The sequence below is a fragment of the Pseudopodoces humilis genome, chromosome 8 (assembly GCF_049639895.1).
Source record: "Pseudopodoces humilis isolate 2021_Gansu_Grassland_sample_001 chromosome 8, ASM4963989v1, whole genome shotgun sequence".
Taxonomy (NCBI): Eukaryota; Metazoa; Chordata; class Aves; order Passeriformes; family Paridae; genus Pseudopodoces; species Pseudopodoces humilis.
This window is the reverse complement of record NC_142207.1, coordinates 22,288,829-22,314,066: the sequence shown is the minus strand read 5'-3', so window position 1 is coordinate 22,314,066 and position 25,238 is coordinate 22,288,829. Positions and strand designations below refer to the sequence as shown.

At 36.8% G+C, this 25,238-nt stretch overlaps 1 protein-coding gene across 3 annotated transcripts in view; it reads right to left on the bottom strand.

Annotated features, from left to right (window-relative positions):
* Window positions 1-1,955: 1,955 nt before the first annotated feature.
* The window catches only part of AGPS (alkylglycerone phosphate synthase), a 70,397-nt gene continuing 47,114 nt past the window's right edge, over window positions 1,956-25,238 (bottom strand). For 2 of the 3 annotated variants that reach the window (XM_014249524.2, XM_005519841.2), the window contains 12 exons: window positions 24,509-24,634; window positions 22,358-22,466; window positions 21,806-21,933; window positions 19,186-19,237; window positions 16,927-17,003; window positions 15,672-15,784; window positions 14,066-14,135; window positions 13,069-13,130; window positions 11,194-11,283; window positions 10,692-10,791; window positions 8,954-9,011; window positions 1,956-2,257 (listed from right to left, as the gene is read on the bottom strand). In XM_014249524.2, the coding sequence (XP_014104999.2) occupies window positions 2,136-2,257; window positions 8,954-9,011; window positions 10,692-10,791; window positions 11,194-11,283; window positions 13,069-13,130; window positions 14,066-14,135; window positions 15,672-15,784; window positions 16,927-17,003; window positions 19,186-19,237; window positions 21,806-21,933; window positions 22,358-22,466; window positions 24,509-24,634 (1,107 nt within the window). In that variant the 3' untranslated portion in view covers window positions 1,956-2,135. The remainder of the gene's footprint in view (window positions 2,258-8,953; window positions 9,012-10,691; window positions 10,792-11,193; window positions 11,284-13,068; window positions 13,131-14,065; window positions 14,136-15,671; window positions 15,785-16,926; window positions 17,004-19,185; window positions 19,238-21,805; window positions 21,934-22,357; window positions 22,467-24,508; window positions 24,635-25,238) is intronic. The other variant, XM_088058864.1, reaches the window with a different exon arrangement.

Genomic DNA, 25,238 nt, shown 5'->3' with positions numbered 1-25,238 from the left:
AGGTTAAAGAATATAAGGAGTTTTTACCTGCGTACTTTCAGTACAAAAAAGGATGAGGAAACCATAGTCAGAAAATTAAAAAATGGGGAGGATGTTATAGAGCTGTGCTGTACTTTAGTTAAAATCTTAAGAGATCAGTATTACTAAGCTATGGCTACTTGTTCTACTCTTTGTGCTGCCATTCTGCAAAAAAGCTTCACATGCTTTCCTTCAAAATTAATTCTTCACAGCTACACAAACTTTCATTGAGGCACAAAAACACCCTTCATATTTACCAGCTCCTAGAAAGGTCTCCACTGGGGTGTGACACAAGCCATCAGCAAGAGGCCAGCCATGGCCATGGCATCGCCAGCGTGCAGCTGAGGAAGTCCCTGCACTGCCCTGTGCAGATTCACCCACCGAGACACCTTTGTGTACTTAAGGAACACTTAACCACAGTGTGAAGGCTCAGTTTCCTACAACAGACTACACCTGCTGTTTTGGTTACTGCTGAAATACAAACTCTGGGAACAAGAAAAAAGAACAGATTTTTATACTGAAATGTTGTGAAATAAAAACCATTCAAAATAAATCCAGCTGCGTTAAAAATATCACATGAACATTCTTATGATCTGCAAATCATAAAAAGTTTTCCTAAATTACCTTGACAGCATTCAATTTAAAGTCATGGTTTGAGTGTCCATGTTTTTCAAACATTTGAACTGTAGCATTGAAATTAATATCTTAGAACAAGTTCAGAGTTGTCTGATATGCAGTATTTTTTCAAGCATTTTATACTTTTTTTGGTATATTACCAAAATTGAAAGCTAATTAGACAGTATTCTAAAATAGTTTAAAAACAAAAATGCAGTTTTATAATCTTCTCCTCATTAAGGGCACTACCAATACAAAAGGTGTCCAAACTGACACTACAGAGCTGTAAAGCAGTTGACTAGAGATAGTGTCCTCAAATGATAATCTGTATTTTTTTCTCTTATGCATATACATTAATTATCAAAAAGTTGGATAATTTGCTTTAAGAAAGAACCCACCTTAAAAATGGATCATGAGTATTGACAAATATTGTTTATTTTACTGATAAGTTTCAATGTAAAAATGCTTACTCTCACATGATACTGATCAAGAAAATATTTCATTTTCATAAAGTTCAATGGACAATTAAAATTGTGGCTACTTGTGAAGTAAATAAATGATTCATAAAGGCCATAGGAAACTGTACAAAACTTAAATGGGAAATCTCACTTCCAGGATGACAGTAGGTTGTCCATTTAAGTATTTTATTAAACTGTTGTGACTGTTTCAAAAGACAGTGCTGGGCAGTTTCATTTGAGTAACTGAAAAAGATATTTTGCATCTGTGCAAAACAAACACAACAGGAACAAAACCCATACGCACTAGGACTGAAGTACAGATGAACACAAAATTTTGTTACAAACCTGTTTTCAACTTACAGTGAGAAATGTCCGTTGTACAAAACTTAGTGGCTGACCTATAATTAATTTAAGATTATCCCAGCAATGCAAATACAACTCAATTGTGTAAGATTTTCCAGTAGTACTACAGTGAGAGACTACTGAATTTTTAGTAGTTTGACTTACACTGTCTCTTTTGCTGAAAGCCTACATTTGTACTCTTAAAAGTATTTGCTGGTTACAAGTCTGTTACATACTTAATCCAGTACAGGGAGGTACTCCTTGGTGTTCTCTCATCTGTCTCTTAGCAGCTTTCCTTTAGCAGGAGGCTGGGCTGTGCAGCTGCTTCTGTAGAAAACACGGCTGTCAGTCATTGTCCTCCTTGCAGGGGATGCTTTAAGTAAGAAACATCTGGCAGTATCCAGCAGTGAAAATACTCTCAGCTGTGCTGCCTAGCCCAACTTGGAAACCCAAATTTGCATTTTCTGGTTGGTACTTTCTGCCCAGTAGGTTGGAATATTGTTAAGTAAAAGTCCATAAACATTAACAGTGATGTTTACACTTTATTGGGGGGAGGGGGAAGGGAATAGCAAAAATCAATGTAAGTTACTAGTTTTTAAAGTTTAGTCTATGTTATATTTGATTACTGGGATATCAATACAATTAAATTGGAGGAATTTCAACAGTAATTTTTAATTTTTAGTACATCATTTGTGCAGGGCTTTATAAAAGATTTTTGTTTCCAAAGATGTTATTGGGGTCCACATATTCTTTAACAGATCTCAGCATTCCCAAGCCAACATCAGAGATGCTCTCCTTCATCCAGCGCTTCCGCAATTTGCCTACTGGAAAAACAAAAACAAAGTGTTTCAATATATGGCAGGATTCTAGGAGCCAATCAATCTTGTGACCATGAATGAATAAACATTGTGTGATAAATGCTTTTATTCAAAAATGAGAAATGTTTTGCTTTATTTGATTTATTGAGCCCACCAGACTATCAAGCTCATTAAGCTCAGCATACTCCCAGAGGAAGACTGTGTTCCACACTGTCTACTTTCTTTAGAAACTATGAAATTTAGATGAAGCTTAGGCTGAAATCACATGTTCTATTAAGACAAGGAAACAGTAGTAAGTTTTAAAAAGCTACAAACTAATTTTAAGTTGGAAACTGCAGAGGAGATTACTAAAAAGCAGAACCCCACATTTCTTGATTACTTTAAAGTGAAAACATAACTCAATAATCAAGCTTAAATCAGTATTGGTTTAAATAGAAAAAAAAATGTTTCTATGAAGAAGGCTTAATGTTATTTAAAGACTTCTCTGCTGGCTGGTAATTGCTCAATACCATTATATAAGAGCTTTGTTTCCCATGTAAAAATGGTATTCACAACATATACCAAATACAATCAAAACTGAAACAATCTTTTAAGAACTCATTTCCTAAATTCTTACAATAGTCCTGTTAAATGGCCAAGTGTTCACATGCTAATTAACCAAATCATCAACTCTGATTAACAGAGCATTCAAAACTGAGGACATTTTTTTCATTAAAGACACTCTAGCATTTAACTTGTCAGCCTGAAACACAATCCATTTGTCAGTATGATAGGACATAGTAAAGGTTTGAGAGACAGAAGCTTTAAGAGTATCTGAAGCTAAATTCAAGCCATCTTTTGTGCCCTGTTTCAGGGTAACCATCAAACTGTCATCAGAATAATAAATTACAGGGACACCTCTGGAGAACAGAGTATATTTGTTTATACCTTAAGGAATACGAGCCAGTCACAATGCCAACAGAAAAAGCAAATAATGTGAGACAGAATGAAATTCGCAGTTTGCTAGAAAATGACTATTAGCAGCATGTGTGTCAAGATCAAAGATCACAGCTGAAGGACAAAAGAATTTGTCATGTGGTAGGAACCCTGGCTGTATTTTGCAGCACCAGCTCAAGAGAGAATCCCCATCTGTGAATATACTGTCACTACAATGGGACTGTCTGAGCACACTGACGTGGTTGAATTTTATCTGTTAAAATACTTTAATACTTTAAATACTTTTTCTTTAATACTACTACAAAAGACCTGAATTGTGGATGTGGCTTGACCATCCCCTCAAGTCACTCACGCTGGCTCTTACACAATTTTTAGTCATTACTATTCTCAACTGTTATCTGTAATATAGTTTCAGTGAATGTGTTCTGTGGTTATGGATGTAATTGTCCTGAAAAGACTGCAAACAACTGCTCCAACAAGATGGAGCACATTAGAATCACAGCAGGATGCCCAACAGCTAGCATGCCTGCCTCTTTTACACCTCCAGTAATAATGCAATTCCACAAGGAACTGAACTACTGTCTGAGCAGCACCAAACAGTCGTTGCATATTTAATGAAGTCGCTCACCAAGTGCTGGAAAACAGAAGGTGCTTGGAGTGCATCATTAGTTCTGTCAAAGTGATAATTTACACATCTATCTTGTCAAATTTTCTATGGTTTATACTTTTGCAATAATAAATCTAACATACATCTGATTAGTGAACTGGAAAGAAAAAAAGCTGTACTACAGTTACCAGCAGTCCTTCACAAACATGCTCAACAAAAAGATTTTAACCCCGTGATAACAGCAAAGTTGATTTCCTGCTCCTACTATTTGTGTCAATAAAATATACATGGAGTTTTCAGCTACTCAAATTTTCACATTAAGAAAGAAAAGCTAAAAGTTAAAAAGTTTTGAAGCAATCTCTCCTAATTCTAAGCTGGTCCATCAGATAAAATGGAAAACAGATTAAATGAAGGAAAGGCTCTATGAAAATGAGAGCAGTACTTAGAAAGGTCATTTATAAATTGTTTCACTTCAGGTTAGTGGTGTGCTATACAGTTTCTGGTCCTTCTTTTCCACAGGGCAACCTAAATGGCTTCAAGGATGAGAAGAGAAAAAGAGGAAGAAAATGCCACAATAGTAAAAGATGTTAGTGTGAACATAAAAATAATTCCAAGTGACCAAGTTGCTTACCTCTAAGCGCAGCTAAAGAACAGCTCTGTGCTCAAGGAAGCCTTAACTTCCCTAACAATAAGATCTCAGTTAAGCCTGATCTTATCCCAGACTACAGAAAAACAATTTCCTATTTCTAGCCTAGAGAAAGTAGACTTTTCAGTTTTAGCCCTACATGATGGCACTTACCTAGAACTGACAGGAGACAGTGCACAAAACCAGAATTGATACAAGCATCTACTACTTACAGGCTTTCAGCATAGTATACTTTTCAGAATTAAAAAATGAGATCAAAGTCACCTGATTCTATATGCTACATCAAAACATTATTAACAATATATTTGTAGTAGCTTAGCATAGCAGGTTACTACTTGTCCACTCATACACACCACCACATGCACAATCCTTGTGCCCCAGCTGGAAACAAACACAGCCCTTCCTTCTTGCATCTTCTTCCTCTGAAGACAGTTAATCTTGCATCTGAAGGGATGGTGTCAAGAGGATGGAGCCAGGCTCTGCTTGGTGGTGCCAAGCAAAAGAGGTAATGGGCACAGGAAATTCCATCTAAACATGAGCAGTGATATCTTTATTGTGCAGGTGCCCAAGCACTGGAACAGTCTGCCTAGAGAGGGTGTAGAGTATCTCTCACTGAAGGTATTCAAGAACCTTCTGGATGCTTTGCACCTGTGCAATGGTGCTCTAGTAACTTTTTCCCAGGTCTGATACATGCTGCTCCATGCTGGTTCCATTGGAAAAGTTGTTCATCTTTCTACTGCCCTTTCTCACTTGCCCATCTTTGAAAATGAACCTGGATGGCTACAAAAAGTCTGGTGCCTAAAAATGGAGTGAGCAAACAGCAGGCAGCAGTTGGTTTTCTCTCTTTTGGAATATGAACTACCAGGGCACACATGAACGGTTTTGTAAGGAAAGTTTTCATGTAGCTGATTGATTCCAGGAATTACTCCACACCCATGCAGAAGAGATTTATAGCACTGTGTGGTCCCAGTGGAAATAGGTTCTGGTGGCACTGCACATGGCTCTGGACCTCCTCCACTCCAGCCCTTTCAATATGAAGAGTCACTTACTGCATAACAACAGCTTTGCAGAAGGGGCAGCAGTGACAGGTCCTAAGAAGGATGAGGCTCATCCAGCTGTTGCTCCTCCTGAAACTAGCTATCCCTCCAGAAAGCAGCTCTCTCTGTCCTTATAAACTGCTTAAAATGCTAGTTCACTTCCAGGGAGAACTCTGCAAAACTGAGAAAGGTCAGTGCAGTAATGTAAAACATGACAGCACTGGAGTATATTGGACCAGTGTATACCAAGTCTACTGCATAATTAACACCACAACCATAACACCTTGCATATTTTCACTTGGTATCTTAAGAGCTGAAATACTTTCAAGTTTGGTATTGATGAATCAGGAGATCCTTTCCTTTTTTTTTTTAAAAAAAAAAACACTGAAGATGACTATTCTATTAAGACTTTCAACAGACCAAGGAGGAAAATACAATTGTGTTACTGTATTATTTCACATGAGGTTACTCCATGTCTAACAAATGTATCAGTTTTAATTTTAATGAGCAGAGCAAACTCTAGTATGCTTAAGGGTAGAAGATTTTTTTTCCCCCTGTGTAGAAGAGAAAAGAATGTGTTCAACTCCTCCTCACAAAAGAACTTTATAATTTCAGAATTTTGTAGTTTGTCTGAGTTAATTACTGTAGTGTACAGCTTAAGCCAGAGCCTCTTAATGCCAAAAAACTGCAGTGTCAAACATGTAATTGAATGCAAATAAGGTGTAAGGTTTATTTTTTCTTTTTTTATTTTGTTTTGGGGGTTTTGCTTTGGTTTTTTAGTGTTGTGGGACTTTTTTCTTATCTTTTATTTTCCTACTTAAACTGTCATTGATACTATAGCTAAACCCATGCAGCTCGGGATACCTGGTTAACCTTTACTCTAATCAGTTCTAATCAGTTGTCTAGAAAGTAGAAGGAAATTAGTTCTATTATGTTAAGTGGCTAAATGGGGCTATCTTCCTCAACCCCACAATCTGATAATTGTTTCCTTAAGCAACCAGTTGTAGTTAAAACAGTCCATCAAAGGTAAGCAATATATCATTACTTTTTACACTGTTCTTTAATTTTACATAGGTGCTTAGTTTGGTAATATGAAAGGGATCAGGTACAAATCCAACCTTCCCCCTTTCTGACCAAATCAAAAGGGTTTTCTAACCAAAGGGGTTATAGTTATATTTACACACCAGGCATACTTACTGATACTTCTTCAGCACATGCTATTTCACACATACAAAAAAAGGCATGCTTGAAATTCAAGTGTGACACATCATATGGGTGTTTTTAAGGCTTGCCATAATTTATTAGAATAATTATTTATCTGAACTTAAACTTGTACCTACAAGAAATTGTCATTCCTAATGCTGCTTTTTAAATGCTAAGTTTCTAAACACTATCTATGACTCTCAAATCTAAAGATACCCAGTGCCCAGAAAAGCAGAAGGATCAAAGCTATGCTTGAAGATGTGCAGTGTCTTTCTGAGCATAGGACACAGTCCACAGCTATAATGGGGGGTAGGGGTAAGTAAATCCCCACACCATATCCACAGTAAAGTCCTTCTGAAGCTACTCTTCATAAAATTAAAAGTACCATGATTTCAGTTCTCACTGTGCACCTATCTGTAGCTGGTACTTCCCCAGATGTAAAGTAATTTATACATTTACACAACTCAAACTGTCATATGTGACCATTTCTTCACTCAAGGAGTATATGAAGATTGACTTAAGCAGGCTTTGTAATTCCTATAGCCTCAAGTCCCAGACTACATCTGTTTTCTTTGATACACAAACCCAGAGTTAAAATAGCTCCATTTATCACAGTGTGATTGTAAGCAGACAAATCAGCCTGTTTCCAGATAGTGAAAACAACTGTTATTAATCACAATTACAAGACAAACACCAAAGGAAATTGCACCAGTATTTTCTTTTACCACACACAATAGACTAGTCAGTGCTAAGAGTGACAAGGCTTGAAGGTCAGTAAATAAAACTGACAATATTAGGCTAATTTTCAGCACCACATCTACTAAGCGCTGGAAAAAAATAATCTTGAATATTGAACACAATGAACCGCCACACAAAACCACTCAAAGTGGAAAATATATATTAGTATCAGAGGCAGTCATGCATACAACAGGAGCATACATAGTCAAACAGGAACCCAGTTTTCATAGCTGTAGAGTCAGAAGGTTCAAGAGTGCAAGGGTTTGAAAATGCTACATATTTTTTTTTCTGGTTCAACACATGTGGTAAGCAAGGTTTTATACGGTGAAGGCAAATACGTCCAAATGACAAGCTCCAGTTGCATGTGAGTTGGATGAAATGCTAGTTACAGTGAAATAGAGCTGCCACAGCAGGGAAAGCATGGGAGTACATCAAGGGGGTAATTCCACATCGACAGGTCCACTATACCACCATATTAAAGATTTAATCAGAGGACCATAAGAGCATATCAAACAAAAAATACTGAAATCTTTTCACACATGTTATTACCTACACATCCTTCAATATCCTGATACTGCCAAAGCAGAGTCCATTTCAGTTTCTATTACAAAGCAAGATACCTGAAAACAGCCCTAGCTAAAATCTTCCAAGTCTGGGAAGTCACTGACATGTTTTAAAGCAGAGCTTCTGCCCTTTAGTTTTTTTCCCCACACAAACCTTTTAGAATTACAGATTTTTTCTCCAGTTTTAAACCATTACCCTTCTTCTTTGCTCTTATATCTGTGACCAGGCAATGCTCCAAGAGAGCAGAGAGATGAAATGCATTAAGATAATCAGTTTCAAGAAGGTAGCTGCACAAATCACACTGACTTCACAACAAGTCTTCCTGACATCCAAGGTTATAGCATTATATAGGACGCATGCAATCAAATTAGACTATCCATGTATGTGGGAAAAGCACAGGTAAAGCATCAGGAACAGGAAGTACTGCTTACACGTAACACTGGTTCTTAATATTAAAGCACAAAGTACCTTGTGAAGATGCTAGTAACACAGGAAAAGTAATCCCCAAACTCTAAGAGAGAAACTAGGTAACTAGAATTTGTCAAACAACAGGCCAGTAAAGTTAACACTTACATAAATCAATTATGCAACAAATGGTAGATTGCAACACAGTCCAGTTTAAAGTTACTGGCTCTTTTATTCAGACACTTCACCTCAGTGCTCTGGAATTTGGGCTAACAGCATTCACAAAGCCACAAGGGACACAAAACTGTGAAACTCCCATTTGAATTCTGTGTAACTGAATATATATCTACACAAGGATCAGTAAAAGTTGTTTAAGACAAACTGATCAAACTGGAAATAGAGTGAGAAGTTTCTAGATAAAATGCCAGGAGATCTTCTCCTTTGAACTTCCCCCAGCAACTTCAGTTAATGTCATTAAATCTTTTTCAGAATTCTACCACAAACTATTTTGTACTTGCAAATATTCAGTGGTTTCAAAGAGACTAATATTAGACTGAGAACATTACCTCCATGGTGATGTGAAAGACTTCCTCCATTGGCAAGTATTTCTTCTCTAGCAGCCCTCTAAATTTGAAAGATACAGTATTTATTCAACAGCAATTGCACAAGATTTTTGGATTTCATGAAATGCTTGCTATTGCACTCATACACACAGGTGCATAAAAAGTTTCTGAAGTAGTTAGAGCACTTTATATAGGTAAACATTGTAGTTCAAGCAGATAAAGGTAAGTAAGAGTCTTCTAAACAAACATTATCAAAGCCAAGACATTCCAAATGACATCTCTGGTAACAAATGTATTACTCAAGAATAGAATATTCTGGATCACTTTCCCCTTGTCAAAACTTAAAATAGTCCAGTGGCTGGGATGTTCATTTGGAAGATGATTAAGTCTCAATAAAGAAGTCTGAAAACAGTCTCCTCAGAGTGATTCAAGATCCGTATTCACGTCAGAGTTCAACCCAGATCTTCAAGATCTGGTTGAGGCAGTGAGGTACTTTACAACAGACAACCCTTTCATGGGTGCAGTTTGTGGCAGAAAACAAAATTTAGATTTTATGTTAACAATGTTCAAGTTGTAGAATCTTCTTTGCCATTCACTTATGAATAATTGGTAGAGCTTATAAGGTGTAACAATGAAAGTTTTTATAAGCAGAAGGACTACTTTTTTATTTTTTCGAAAGAGTGCACTTTTTTAGGAATAACATATATAACTGTAGCTATACCACTAAGAGATTTTTTCAGTCTGCCTTAGAGTACATACACTCAGCAAACTTACTTTGTTAGGTTAAATTTAGTCACTACGATGGAAGGTGTGCATCCAGGTCACCATACAAACTAATTCCAATAAAAGTAATATCTAGGTATAAGTTTCATTAAATGAACACTCAAGTATTACATTCTTCAGTGCCCTATATGCAATAGCATGAAAGACTCTGAACTTGTTGATAAAACTTTGCATCCACTTGCCAAATTCATGAGAAATTTCTAAAGAAGCATGAGAAGAATGATATCCCAGTTATAAATACTATTTCTCTACAGTCCTATTAGCAATTTTCTGGTGCTGAAGTTTGAGCATGGAACCAGAAGGTAGGAAAAAAAGCAGTTTGGCCATAGTCCTTCTAAGAATTACATCTTGAAGGTAACAAGGCTATTAGTTTCCCCTAATTAGGTAAGTACAGCGTTTCAGCAGCTGAAGCATTACAGCAGAAGCATTGCAGAGCTCCTTGGCCAATGCTGAAGCAGCTTACAACTGGTCTAATAGACTGGCCTTAGAGCAGTGCTTATCTGGGCCTAACAGAAATGGCACGAGACACAGTACGATTCCTTATTCTCTGTATGCAGCACTATTAATTAGGTATGATCTTGACAGTTTTACCATGCATTTACAGACTGAGTATCAAGCAGAAAAAGTAGCTTTGTAAATAATGGAACTAAGGAAGACTAGTTTCCTTAGGAAATTTGGAGTTTAAGCTTTGAAGTTTCTGCCATCCAAGAAACTCCAGGTCAAGCTTTTCTATACTTCAGTCAGAACTATTGATTTACTGGTATCTAAAACAATCACCTGGTAGTGTTTACTTGATGAACAATTAACATGTACCTCTTATTACTGATAATGATCAAAGCTTTACAAACAGACTTCCAAGATCTTTCCTGCAAAATCCTATAAGTTTGGCCAATAGGTTCAGAACAAAATACAGGTTATCAGTTTTTCCCCCTTTAACCATTGTTCCTTCATACATTACCTCAATTTGTTCATAGACATGAATAGGATCACTAATTCCTCTGTAGTTAAAGGCAAAGTAGAAGTAGACGCATGCACCTGCATCGTAAGTCTGTGTCACCCTGTTGAAGAGAACTGCATTACAAACAGAGCTTTATGACATTAAGCCAACCACTATGTGACATTATAAAATTCATAAGATTATTTCCTACCTTATTCAAAGAGACAGCATCTTTTTAAAAAATGTTATTATCCTTTTTGCTCCTAATCCATGAGCGACTCAATGCTATGACTTTGAAAGTTGAAGCTCTTAAGTCATTACACTTGACTCTCGTCTGTATAAGCAAGAGTCTAAAGTCTAAGCAAGTGCTACTAATCTCTTGGATTCCCCACTCTTCCATGAAATCCATTTGCAGGTTCAAGGGGAAAGTCAAGTGTACTTGCAATAACTTTGTAATAACATCGCTAGATCTCTTACTAAATAAGGATTTAAGAAAAATTATTTAGATTACTGCATGGCTTACCTACAGGTGGAAAGAGGAGCAAACTGAACACCCTTTTCTTTGCACTCTCGTACTATCCTTTCCTTTACATTTCTACAAAGGTCCAAAACCCTGTAACAGGAAACACATTAAAATATAAAATTTTGGTAAGAGATTTTATACAACTCCTAAAAAATGAACTTCATCAACCTTTCTAAAAAGCATAATCTAATGCAATGCAAGAGTACCTTCAAAATCACTGTTAACTAATTTAGACTTTGTTCTAAGAATAGTCCGCATCACAACTCCACTGCTTTTTCTGCACTTCTGAATAGCAAGTTTACTCTGAAAGAGAGAACCTGAAAATTCTTCTTCAAAAGGAAGGCAGAAGTGTCAAAAGCGTTCAAAAAAAAAAAAGGAGGTTACCTACTTCTGGATGTCTTTACTTTCTTAGCAAAACAGTCTCAGTTTTGGCGAAGTAGTTAACAAGTACAGAAGAAATCTTGAGAACTCATAGGTCTGGCAAAAACTACTAACACCATACCTTTGTGTTGCTGCAAGGCCAAAACTGGAGATCTTTCATCTGGGCAATACTCTGCCAACTTGAAACACTATAATTCTAATATGGCAATGAACTATTAGACCTTGTCAGAAGCCATACTTGTTCTTCCTTTTTTTTCGATTCTTCTTTGCCATTCGCCCAAATGCAAACAAAGTACTAGGGCAACCAAAAGAAATCACTGTTTTTCAAATGACCATTTCTTCAGTTACACATTCTCCCACAAAGGTCTGCAGTGCTATAATTCAGATTAAGATGTTTTACACAGATTTAAAACTACAATTTGTGAATCTTTAGATTCACAGAACACAAGAGAATTTAACCATTTAGTGAGTAAGAAAGTCAGCTAAATATTTTATTCAAGTATCTGCCACCTGTCAAGAACAAGTTAATCAGTTTATGGAAAGTTACATGGTACTTAGGAGTAAAAGAAAAAGGTTTTCAAAGCATTTGCTTTGGTGAGAACAATTTTAAATACTTTAAGTTCTTAAGTAAAAAATTACTGTCTTCTGAAACAACGTAGAAGTAAAACAAATTGGCAGCTAAGAAGTTAGCATGCTTCAAAATCTATAAAGCTAAAGGAAAAGGAAGAGCACTTTTGCTTTAAAATTGTCCTCAAATTTCTTCTACTCTTGGCATACTTTGCCAATTTTCACACAGGCTGGAATTTACAATTGCCACTATTCAATAGCAAGGGTATAGGGTTGCCAACTTAAGTCATCAGACTTCGTATTGAGTACTGTAAAGCTTTGATTCAAATCACTTTAGATCCTATTTAAAAGATTTCAGGCTTACCAAATGGACAGGAGCATCCAAAATGATTTTGTATATTAAACTCTATTGTGGTCAAATGTTTCTCAACCACAGCTAACAGATAAAATACCCTAAGATAAAATATTCCAATCTTGGGCAAAAGTTATCTTTTCAGTTTTCATTTCCCTACATTACTGGAAAAAGAAAAAAAATTATTTAAATATACTTCTTTTTTTTCATCTTCACTACAGACTAATCTGTTTGAAATACACTGCTGATCCCACACACGTAGCTGCTCTTCCCCCACTGCAATTATTGTCACCAATGTCTTGCCACCTAAACAGGGCAATTTCAAGTTCTAAATTTGTTACAGTAAACTAACCTAAGATGAAATATTACTGAATGCTTGACACACTGCATTTACAAAATTCTGGTATGCAAATAATCAGCAACTTTAGTAAGAACAGCTGCAAGACTTGAGGTATGTCAGGCTGCATTCAATACACGTAAGGCCCAAAATAAGCATCCTCATAAGCAAACATGAGTTAGGAATAATTTGAATGAAATCAAGTTTTAAGAAATTCTAAAGAGTAATTGGAGTTTACCTATCCCAAGGAACAGATGTCTCAAATGATTCTCCTATTACGTAATAATCCAGGCCTAGATCCTAATAAAAAGAGTAAAGAAATTATCAGTAACATTCAGCATCAGCATCTGGGATTCCAGTGTATGCTACACAGCTATCAGGTGAACAGCGTTTTAGTTTGCAGGAGAAAAACAGAAATTCTGATTTAGCAAAAACACCCATATGTCCCAGTGAGGCAAGTTCATTATTATGGAAATAGGGAAGCTCTTAAAAGACAAAGATGACGAACATTTTGATGTCATGGCTACATTGAGACAACTTGTCAGACTGTCAGTACGCCTACACTAATCAAATATTTATATCACTATAGTAGCAAGCCAAGAGTGTCATTGTGCTCATCAATATGATACCTAGTAAAAATATTTTTTTGCAATGAAGTCATTGTTTAGATAGAAAAAAGACAAACATCTTCCCATCTTACACACAGCCTGCTGAAATAAAGGGAGATTCAGTGATTTGTCCCTAACAAATCAGACACTCAGGATGTGCATATTGTTCTGAAAAATAAAAAAATCTCAAACAGTATGACTAAAATTCATAAGAACAGCTGCAGCAGCTTAAACTAAAAGTTGTTATGTTGGAATTCTGATTTAAACCAGTCATAAACAGATTGCCAAAGAAGAGTAAAAAGACAAGTGAACACATGAGTATTTTAAGTATGCTCCAAGCCTCTGATTTCATTCACCCTGAAGATTCTTTTATCTAACCTCCCTATCCTTTATTAGAAACTATTTTCTTAACAAGAGTATAAATTAATGTCAATAAGGTGTTTTGCAGATGAAATTCCATGAATAATCACTCAGAAATAGAAGAGATACAACCTCTGGTAGAAGTCTGAGATACCATCCAAGGCAGCCTGCATTCAGATTTCAGAGAAAGCATCTTCAAAGAAACATCTCTGTGTTTTGCAACATTAATTAACAGAAGTTGCAGCAGACAGACAAAAGCTGACCTACCCGAAGGTAAGCAATGACAAATGTCAGCATGTATCCTCTCTGTCCATTATCTTCTCCTGCTGCCAAGCCACTGCAATTTACAAGAATTTAATTAATTTTCAAAAAAATTAGTCACCAGTTTACAAAAATATTTATAAAGTAACTTTGATTATTAAACATATGTGCAGGTTTAGCTGCCTAAGCTGTGTTAAAATAGTTGTTAATAGTAAGGTCTCTTCACTAGAAATCAGAAGTTACTTCAGACCAGACCTTTATTCATTTCTCTTTTCATTCCATAACCCAGAGATGAACTTAACAAAATATTTGATGTGGTCTTAAAAAACTGTCTTCAAAACTCACAAAAGAGTGGAAAAACACAAGTAGACACATATTATTGGATATTAATGTACAGGAACATGGGTAATTACATTTCTAAGCATGCTGAATTTGTGTACTTCTATGTGCACAGGTCATGAGACCTCAACACTTAAGAGACCCAAAGCATAAGAGATCTGAATGAATTAAAAAAGCCACAAAAGCCATATCACTAAAGAAAAAGGAAGCCTTGCTTTCACTAATCTATCAAGGATTATTATGAAAGCATTTGTTTTTAGCTATTGGTTTCTAAGAACAAAAAAGTGCTATGCATCTGAAATCAGTCTTCCTACAAGGTCCCATAAATCTGAGAGGAGTGGCTGTGGGTGTGAAATCAGACACCCCGAAGAAGCGTAGAATTAAAGTATTTTATACTATAAAACCATTAAATGGTTTAGCATTTTAAACCAGGTTAAACTACTAAAGACTTCACTAATAGCCTTAATAAAGCAGCACAGACAGCACCATCTTCTAATGGATCTAACACCAACAAGTTCCCCCCTTATCAATTCACCATCACCTTGACATACCAAAATACAAAAGGATTCATGGTTGAAGTAACAGAAGCGCAATAAAAGCACAGATTTCAGAAACTACAGCATTGAAATGGATAAAACAACACTTATATGTGAATTTGAATAGCTGAGACTAGTAGTATTAGCAAAAACAGTACACTCTTGACAAATCACAGTTTTAATGATGGTTTTCATCAATCAGGCTTAATGAAGGCAGAAGTAAAGAAACTACCTGATCATTACTCAGTCTGCCACTTCAATGAGTGTTTTCTGTCCCTTTGTGGGACAGAAAGTCACTGCACTCTTTATCTAAACAAGTTTCTTGTATTCATACACTCACATGAATTCTGCAAAAATTTAATATCACCCTTATGATTTTGCCTCCCTTTCCGTAGTCAAAATATACGAGTCTAGTATTGCAAAACAAGCTGCTTCTATGCCTGTAAGCAATTAAAAGGGCTGTGGTTTCCACTTTAGTAACATTCATTCCATATTCAGTAAATCTTTTTCTGCAATACACAGACAGCTGAAGTTTTTCAGTAAAGTTACCTATGAGTTAGTACATGAGCCATATGTATCAAAGGGAATATTCAGTAGCTAATTGACTGCTGTCACTTCAAACTAGTAAACTGAGAACATATCCATACAGTAACCACTACAAAAATATGGTAGGCCATTTTTTTTCCTGGACGGTTCATTCCCAGCTTCACATTGAAAATGTTCTTTGAAAAGCATACCCAAACTTGGTGGCAATATCATAGACTTGCTTCTCGTGCTGAAGAACCTTCTCTCTGTCACCCTCAAAGAGCAAGGTAGCTACACACAGTATGTTGGGATCAAATCCTTTAAACTGCAAAGAGAAATAAACTTTCCATTAGTCACAGTCTATGTGGTGGAATACAAGGAACAGGTTTTTACATGGCATGTGCCCTGGTCTGTAAGTGTTGCTGCAATTAAGAGGAATGAATGGGAAAAAAATCCTTCAAAAATTTACTCCCAAAACACTTAAGCTTTTCCTTGACAGGACAGGTCAACTGAAGTAACAGAAATTATCTGTCTGCTCTTTCCTCCTGTTAAAAAGCAGGATAGGCATAACAGCTGCCTACCTATGCTGCGGAAAAAAACCAGGTCTTAAATGTTTTGAGCAATAGAGACATTTATGTTCAATCAACTATTCCTATCAGTTCTAAAAGCAGGAAGAAAACTATGACCATCACAAATGTGGAGGGAAGGAAAAAACTGGGCTATCTCTAAACAGTCTTCCCTAACAAAACAGGTCCCAAGACACATGTTACTTCCCACTTCAATAGTCCAGGAAAAAGCAGCAAAATCAACACTAGTCACTGTCTTCCAGAAGTACACCCACTCTTGTAAGACAATGAAATTTTCTACATTTGAATAGCCACAGTTGCAGAAACTCTCTAGGTAATTTGGAGGAAAAATCAATAATAAGATAAAATATTTAATACAAAAGCTGAGGTGACATCATTTTAGCACCAAATAATTTGTAGGTTAAAAAGGAATGAATTCCAGAAAGACAAAAAAAAAAACAATTTCTATGGGAAAATCTGCCAAATATCTTGAGGATCTTGCAAAATTCTAGCTCACTGTAATAAGAAGGTAGATCATCCCTACAGAAAATCTAGGAAGATAAAAATATAGTAGAGTATTGGCCTCGCTCCATCAGTATTCAGTGATTATCACTGGTATGCAAGATGGGTAAACTTGTTCCAGTCTTCCTCTGTCACCAAGTTACCGTTAGACATGGCACATTAATCTCTTCTACAGGCATGACCAGTGACAACAGCTCTCTTGGCTAACTCCTCAAACACAATCTCATTTGAATTAAACCACCTTTAGAACCTCAAGTTCTTATACTGTAGTATCAGTTACAACTCACACTCAGCTGCATTATAAGCAGTTTACCAAAAAATCTCAAATTTTATGAATAGCACGCAAAAATGAAACCAATATTAAAAACCCCAAAATTACCTTTGTGATGTAGAACTTTTTCAGTCCATCCAAAAACGATGTAAAAATGGAAGCAACTTGTGGTTTAAGAGCATGACCTTTGGCAAAAAGCAGAAAAAGGCATATTAAGGCAAACAGTGCTCTTAAGATTATTACTTCAAGGGACAAATAAAAAGTGGCTTGGTAGTCAAAATTACCAGAACTGCTTGGAGCACTTTGATTATCAAAATTAAAGAGAATTCTCTCTACTCATTTAGAACATGATTTAGGAAGAGTTTTCATTAATTTTTGAAGACATATGTACAACTGTGCACAAATATTTGATACTTTTATTAAGGCTGCCTTAGTTTAGATTTCACAAGCCTATGGCACGTGGAAAATTTTTAAGAGAGCACTTCATTAGTTTTTACACCACAAAACTGAGCAAAAATCAGTGACTTGTTTTTAAAGTTATACCAAAACCACTGAAACAAGCAGCCAAAAATGGTGCAAGTTAGGAGTTAAGCAATTTTTTCCTTAACAGTTATATCACTTGTGTGAAGTTTTCTACATAAAGCTAGTAATTGCTTCCTTAATGACAAACGGGGAACTAAAATTACCAGGATATATAAATGTGTCTTGGAGCCTGTTAAATTAACATCTCTGCCTCAGGACTGGGTTTAATTGAGATGAAAGTCTTTTACTGTTTGTTCCATTGTTTTCAGTCTCAAACAACTTCTGAACTCTCATTACTGCTTCACTTTAGCAGCCTGGCATCTGGCCTACATGCTGTGAGCCCAATTCATAAAAAGTTATGCACCATTTACATGATACATCCTTCTAAAATACTTCAAAAAGCATTTCCTCCTGAAAAACACATGAACTTCAACAACTGATTTTTTTTCCTCTTAAGCAAAGAGGGAGTCTCTCTGCAGATACAAACCCCAAAGAGGACTTCAGTAAGCACACAGAAATCATGAAAAGTCATGAATTTATTAAACTACAATCTAAAAAATTACTTAATAATGGCTACAAGAAAAATCCATATTGTCACACCTGAAACTAGGTTTACAGCTTGCAATTGGTCAAATTCCCAAATAAAAAAAGAAATGCCTTCTGTTGGACATGTCTGAGCAGGAGAGTGTAACACAAAAGAGAGCTTGCCCAGCAAGCCCTCTCAGCTCTTACAAATCACAATTTCCCTGGTTTGAAAAATGAAGTTCAGCTTTCTCAACACCACTATATTAATGCCATTTGAAGCTGAGATTCATCACTGAGGCTTCTGTGCAAAAGAAGTTCCAGAAAATCTGACTAGTTGAAGTATTATAGTGGAGGTTTTCAAGGTCAATCAACACTTCCCATTTGCATCTTCTGGGTACAATCAAAATAGCATGGTCTCAGCAAGTTCTGCAAGCTATAAGCTTTTGGGTTGTGGAACTCCACAGTCTCCATCAGAGTGTCCTGAGCCAGAACGTATCTTCTGCCAAATTTCTGAGAGTTTAAAATGACAGCTTTCCCTAAGAATTGCTGAGAAATTATTGTTCTGCATATTTGACATTATCCTGTTTAGGTGTTTGAACTAGCTGAAATTTTGTAAAATCTTTTGTCTTCAGGAATCTTCTGGTAGCTTCACTGACTTTTGATACTTGAAGCCTAACAGCTTAGATGTACTTGCACACAGTTACAGCATTTACAACATCTGATCTTTTTTTGAAAACAGAGAGATCACTTTGAACAAATATGTCATTGCCTTTCTCCCACCCAATCAAACATTATGGTATCAGACTATTTTCAAAAAACCTACTACTTCTAAGGAACCTCTGAGATGCTTTCATGAAATTTAAAGGAATCAACACACCTTAAAAACAAGGTGCAGGCATTCTGATTTTTTGTATTTTTTTTCATATTCAACTTCTCATTAATACTCTCAGGAAGAAAATGTTTCAAGTACTGTATTTTAAAACTGGAATCTCTGCTCCTTTACAGCAAAAAACCAGAAGTGATTCCAGAATTTCAATCTCACCAACTGACTAAATGTCAAGAATGGAAACATAGCAGAAAACCCATCTCATTTATAGGCAGAGTGAGGCTCTTTACTGACTCAAGTAGTTGATAGTGTTTCCTCAGAGACAGACAGGCTTCTGTTTCTGAAGCTTGCATTATGGCACTATCTGGAGTTTGAACTCTGGGTTCACTGCCTTCTGTCTAAATTCGAGCAAAGGAATTACTACCCAAAACAGACTTAAGCTACTAAAAACCCCTTGGAAACAGACGATACTCCATCATGATCTACATACTTACCAAACTGAAACTGTGCATTGTCGACAAGGCGAATTGATGCAGGAGCACATCTCTTGGAGGCAAAGTTAGAGAAGTAAGACAGGAAGAATAAGAAGATAATATACATAGTTGGTTTTAAAATTCATTGCAATCAGATTTTCATTTTAAAATAGCATATACGAAAGCACATTTTGATACCAGAGACCTCTGGCCATCATCATCATTGAAACAGGGTGACTAGAAGTTTGTTTTCACTGGAATAGCAACATCTGCTAGGTATCTCTACACATAATGCATTGAGAAATTTCAGTTTAACCTCAAGCCAACACAGCAATAGTCCAAAAACATTGATCTTCAAATGTTGAGTGTTTTTCTAAAATGGCACATGCACTAAAGATAGTACATGTGCTTAGTACATCAAGCTTATGTTTCTGTGTAATCAGAGATACACACATAATAAAAATCCATTGAAAAAGTTTAATTGTTGAGGGTCACCCTAGCATGCAGCTGAGCACTACACAGCTGCTCACTCAGCCCCCTCCCTAGTGGGATGGGGAAGAAAAATCAAAAGGGCAAAAGCAGAAAAACCCATGGGTTGAGATGAAGACAGCTTGCAAAATGGGGAAAAAACCCCACAAAAGCACAATGCAAAAAGCAATCAATTACCATCAGCTGACTATGCAGCCAGTCTTCAAGCAATGGCAACACCTAGGAAACACCCCCCTCTAGTTTTATTTACGATCATATTATCTGTTATATGGTATCTGAATTTAGTCAGTTTGGGTCAGTTGTCCCAACTGTGTACCCTCCCAGCCTCTTATCTGTCCCAACACTCTTGCTGGTGGGAAGAGAGGGACAAACAGAAAAAGCCTTGACACTGTGTACACACTGTTTAGCAATAACTAAACCACTTGTATGTAAACACTCTTTTGGTTACAAGTACAAAAGCTAACACCACACGTACTGCTATGAAAGAAGTTGACTCCATCCTGGCATGAGTACACTCATGCTCTGCTGTCAGACTTCAATTAAAATCTGTACTTGGGTCTAATCTAGATTCTGCACTGTACAGGAATCTGAAAAACTGTAAGAACAGCTGCCTTCAGTTAAGTAAGTTTCTGGTCATGCATATGCCTACATCATATAATCGCTGACAGCCATGTCCAGCCATACTGAAATGTATGGCCAGAGGAATATGACAAAGTCTGAATTTTAAACTAGTCATCACCTAATCACATAGACTTGGAAGTACTGCTCTTTCACTTCATTTGACATGTTCACACATCACAATATCATTAATATGTATTTGGTCACACAAGAGGAAGGAAAAACATGAACCAAGGGAGCTCACCAGGCAGGTTGACAGAAGCTGTGGGAGTGGTTTTAAATGAGACCAGCCCACCCACAACCTGCAGGCTGATTGTTCTTACATTGAAGTGGACTGATATATAAAAGAAAGAGCTTTTCAGACAGCAATCACTGTAATTACTACTGAGATTGATGCGAGGGGCAACAGAAGAGAATATGTGGTTCAGGCTCAAGTAAGCAGAGAAACGGCAGCAGCAGCAACAGAAGCTTAGAAATGGAGCAACATTAAGTGGCAAACCGTGCCTCTTTTTTCCCCTCTAACTAAGCCCACAGACAGAGAAGACATGAGTCCCCTAACTGATTTTAAATGTTGATCAGCCATATGATTAAGCATTCCCAAAAAGTCTGCTTAGGTACCTTTAAAAGGAAGGACAAGCACTAGCAGTAGAAGCACGACAGAAAACTGGCAAGTGCTGCTGACTAGCGTATACATGTCATTCACATACCAGCTTGAACATCTGGCTTGGAACATTAAGCCATTAATTTAGACCAATCACTGGAAAAAATGTAAAGCTGTGTTTAGTTTGGCATTAATTAAAACATTTCTGAAATTATTCCCCAATTCAGGGTACATTCTACTATTCATATATATAATTTGGTATGTTTTGCACAGAACAAAGAAAAGTTAGTCAGTGGAGAAAGAGGCTAGCCAGAGTAAGATTTGTTTGGAAGCACAGCCTTGAGGAAAAGTACTACAGAACTTGGATACCTAAGTACTGCACTACCTGAAACCATCTGACTGCACTATTCTCTACCTAAATACTACAGAGTAAGCACAACTCCACTTGGAAATATCCATCTCACCTGCCCATGTCACTGTGCTCCAGGCAGTGATTTCTAAATAGAGGCCACATCCGTTCCTTTACCACTTCAAAGCCACAAATTCAACTGCCTTTTATATGTATGCTGCAACTCAATTCCTTTTAACACTGGTCCCTTTTACACAGTCCTAATTAATCCGAGCCTAAAGGTCTCAGCTGAGGAAGATACAGGCTGCAAAGTGAAAATAACTCCTACTGAAACAAGCCATTATAAGGCTTGTCCACGTTTTGGCTCAGAATACCAAGCAAAGCCATAATGTGCTCAGTCCTCAACGGAGTAATTTCCAAAATCCTCATGGGCCATATAATGCATTTCATGGAGCATACATGCTTATGAGATTCCGACCTCAAATTCCTTGTTATCAACTGCCAGAAATACTGAAGCATCAATACACCCCTACTGCTAGAATCCATGAGTCCTTGAGTGAAGTCAACATCCAGCTTTTCTTTACCTGCTTTGCCACTTCCCTCAAGCAGGCCACCCCTCGCTCAAAGTTGGGGAAGACCACAGAGCCGTACTTCTGGTATTCAGGGACTGGGCGAATCTTTATTGTAACTTCAGTAACCACTCCAAGAGTTCCTTCAGGAGAGGAGAAAAACTGAGCAAAATGTTGCAAGATGAACTTCTTGCAAGCTACCCAACTTAACATTTACTAGAATGTTTTAAGTTAATGTAAATTAGAAATCCCAAAAATTCAGTTTGCAGTAGCAGGTGATTTATTCCTCGCTTTTTACATGGTGAATTCTTACAAAATATTCTCTAAATTGTGCTCTTTGTTACTAGACTTGCAGGCTGACTCCACAGGTCCATTCAAAGCAGTGTTAAAAGGTGCAGCTTCACAGTTCTTATTAACGTCTCAGTGTTTTATCCTAACACAAGAAATTCATGCCTGCACAATTCCACTCATCAACACACTGAAAGCCACAGCACTAGAGACGCTCAAATAATCAAGAATTATGGAAGCTGAATTAAGATGCAGTAAGTGAAATTACTCTGTTTATACCTTCAGATCCCATAATGAAGTGATGGATATCAGGTCCTGTTGACATGCGAGGTACTTGACAGTTTTTTTCTACTATTCCTCTAGGAGTTACCATTTTTATATGAATCACCTGTTTAAACAAAGTGCAATGATGATAAATACTAGCATTAAGCACAGATTTTTATTACATGTATTTTCCACAAAACATAAAGTTTGATACAGTTTGGCTTTATAGGTTTCAGACATTCTGTAGGCAACCCCAAGAACCTGAGGATGGTTACCAACCATTATTTTAACACAGCATGGTTTCCCCACACAACAGATTGTTTCCATTCTATGACAAATCATATCAGCTGGTGGCTACATCCAGGCAATGCCAGTTAAAACTGTTTTGCTTCTCAATGTAGAACTTCACAAATAGAACTTATATATACCAGGATTTTAACCCAGAATATACATCCATACTACAGAGGAAAAAAGGGAGGGTTTAAACTTCGCTTAAGTTTTGTTTTAGAACTGCTGCTTGATAAAGCTACTGTAGTTCAGTCATTGATTGCTACAGAAATATTTCAGTTAGGAGGAAAGACAGAAGTAAGCTTTGTGAAATAGATTATCAATATAAAAGCTGCCATAAGATTGACATGTGTAGGGCTATAAGGTTGTTTTTTAAAAAAATATTTTTCAATGTTATTGTTTCCAGCTTTATTCAGGCACATGCAATACAGCTCATATGTGGGTTTTTTTAATCAACTCTCTATTCAATTCAAACCTCTATTTTATACCAAGGTAGGGTAGAGTTTCAGCTTTTCTTTAGTAATGCCTTTAAATGAAGCAAAATTACTGAATTTCACCTAATGGCTTTAAAGCTTTAAAGCACAGGTAGCTAAGTAATTTTCACTATATGGAATTTATGAGCTGTTGATTCTGCAGTAAGTGGATTTTAGGCAGCTTATATAACACACTGTTTCAAGATATAAAGTTCCTCAGAAGGTAAACACTTCCTTGAAACATTCTCACTGTGCTATTTGGAAACTCATGAACTGTTCTGAATCAATTTTCAATCCTATTTCCTCCTAATGAAAATTTCAGAAGCTGTTTTAGCCTGAAGTTATGCTTCCATAATAGAGAAGCCTCCTGCTCCACAGCTCCCAGTACAAGCAAAACTGTACCATTCAGTAACACTTCAGGCAGCAGAGGAACAACGACACTTTGTAAGCGCTACTAGTTTTACTTCAGCCAGGTCTACTGAATAAAAACTGTGTAGCTCCTGCCAGCCTCAGTCACTGACAGTGATGTGTCACATCTGTGCACAGAACAAATATGTCTGAACTATGAGCTGATGAAAAAGCCTGAGGTAACATGGATACATACATTACCTAGAGTGCGCTGCAGGAAAGAAGGAAAAAATTCATGTATGGAAGGGTTGTACAAAATATGAGAGAAAGCTGATAGTTTGAAGCAAAAAGGCAGGCAAAGTCTGAGCAGTGATGACTTATCTTCAATACAGTCAATGTATTGAAGATAAAAGAAAACACAGACTTTAAAATCAAAAGGTATACTTAAAACTCAAAAAATTATCTGAGTTCATATAAAGTTGAACCATTTTAATGACTAAAACAGATTCAAGAGTAGAATACTACCATTCCCAGTCTGCTGCCTCCTTCCTCTGGCTTCCTACAAGCCATGTGGTGGTACTAGATCTCACCACTGTGCACCCACACGTTCAATTAGATCAGCCTAGTGATTTAAAAAATACTGCTAGCCATGGGCATGTAGGAAGGTGGGGAACTTGCATGCTGTCAGAGTTAGATAGTTCAGCTAGACATCTTCAGGTACATACAACAGGTAGGAGAGAATATGGGACTTCTGGGAGCTTGACAGGAGTATTACACTGGATTAACAGAGTCCAGAATAGTAGAAGACAGCAGCAGAGTCAGGACAAGGTAACAATTCCTTAAGCTAGTCAGTGAGTGCTCAAATGAAAATTACATTTATATCAGTGATAAAGATCATTAGGACTAATACCAAAAGCAAGGAAAAAAAGTATTTCAGTCAAGATTCAATGCCAAAACTGTATTACATGAAGAACCACAATTTACTCTCCCACCATGAGTTATTATAAAAGTTAAGTATCTCAACAGAGAAATTATAACAAGTATTAAAACTACTTACCAGATCTTCAATGTTTCCATAGATGTTTTTTTTCATGCCAGATGCTCGTGTTGCTACCCATCCTCCTAGTGAACTGAATTCCATTGAGTCTGGTTCATGGCCTGTACAGAAGCCACTTTCAGCAAGCTGAAGAAAAGAAAAAAATACATCCTATAGGTCCTGCATTGATTTAGTACTCTAAATTCAATATTTTATACTTGTTTGGTTTGTTTGTTTTTTTTAATAAGTATCCTGATCACACATGCATTTATTCAACTTCTATCTTAGATATGTACATGACACACAAATTGATTCTGCTTCTACTGTGCATAGCTGTGCTACATGTCGTCCTATAATACTCCTCTCCCATATTTCAAAACTGAGAACTCTATTGTTCAAAACAAGGTGCAAATTCATATACATCTGCAAAAAGTTATAACTTAAGTAACTGCCAACTTCCCACAAATGCTGTCAATAAATAAGGCACTTAATCTCTTGTTCCTTCTATCCTAATGTGATATGCAGCAGGTCTACAGAAAATTTGAGTAAATTGCCTGTACTTAATTCTCTCAAGGAGAGATGTGTTTTAATATACAGCCATCTGGTTGGGGTTCCTGTATGCAACACTGTCAACTACTTGTGATGCAGATCACGCATTCTTGTACATCAAGGAGTCACTTGTTTCTCATTTTTCTGCATTAACTTGGCTTCGCCATCTGCACAGCACCTGAGGTTGACTGGATGCCCTCAG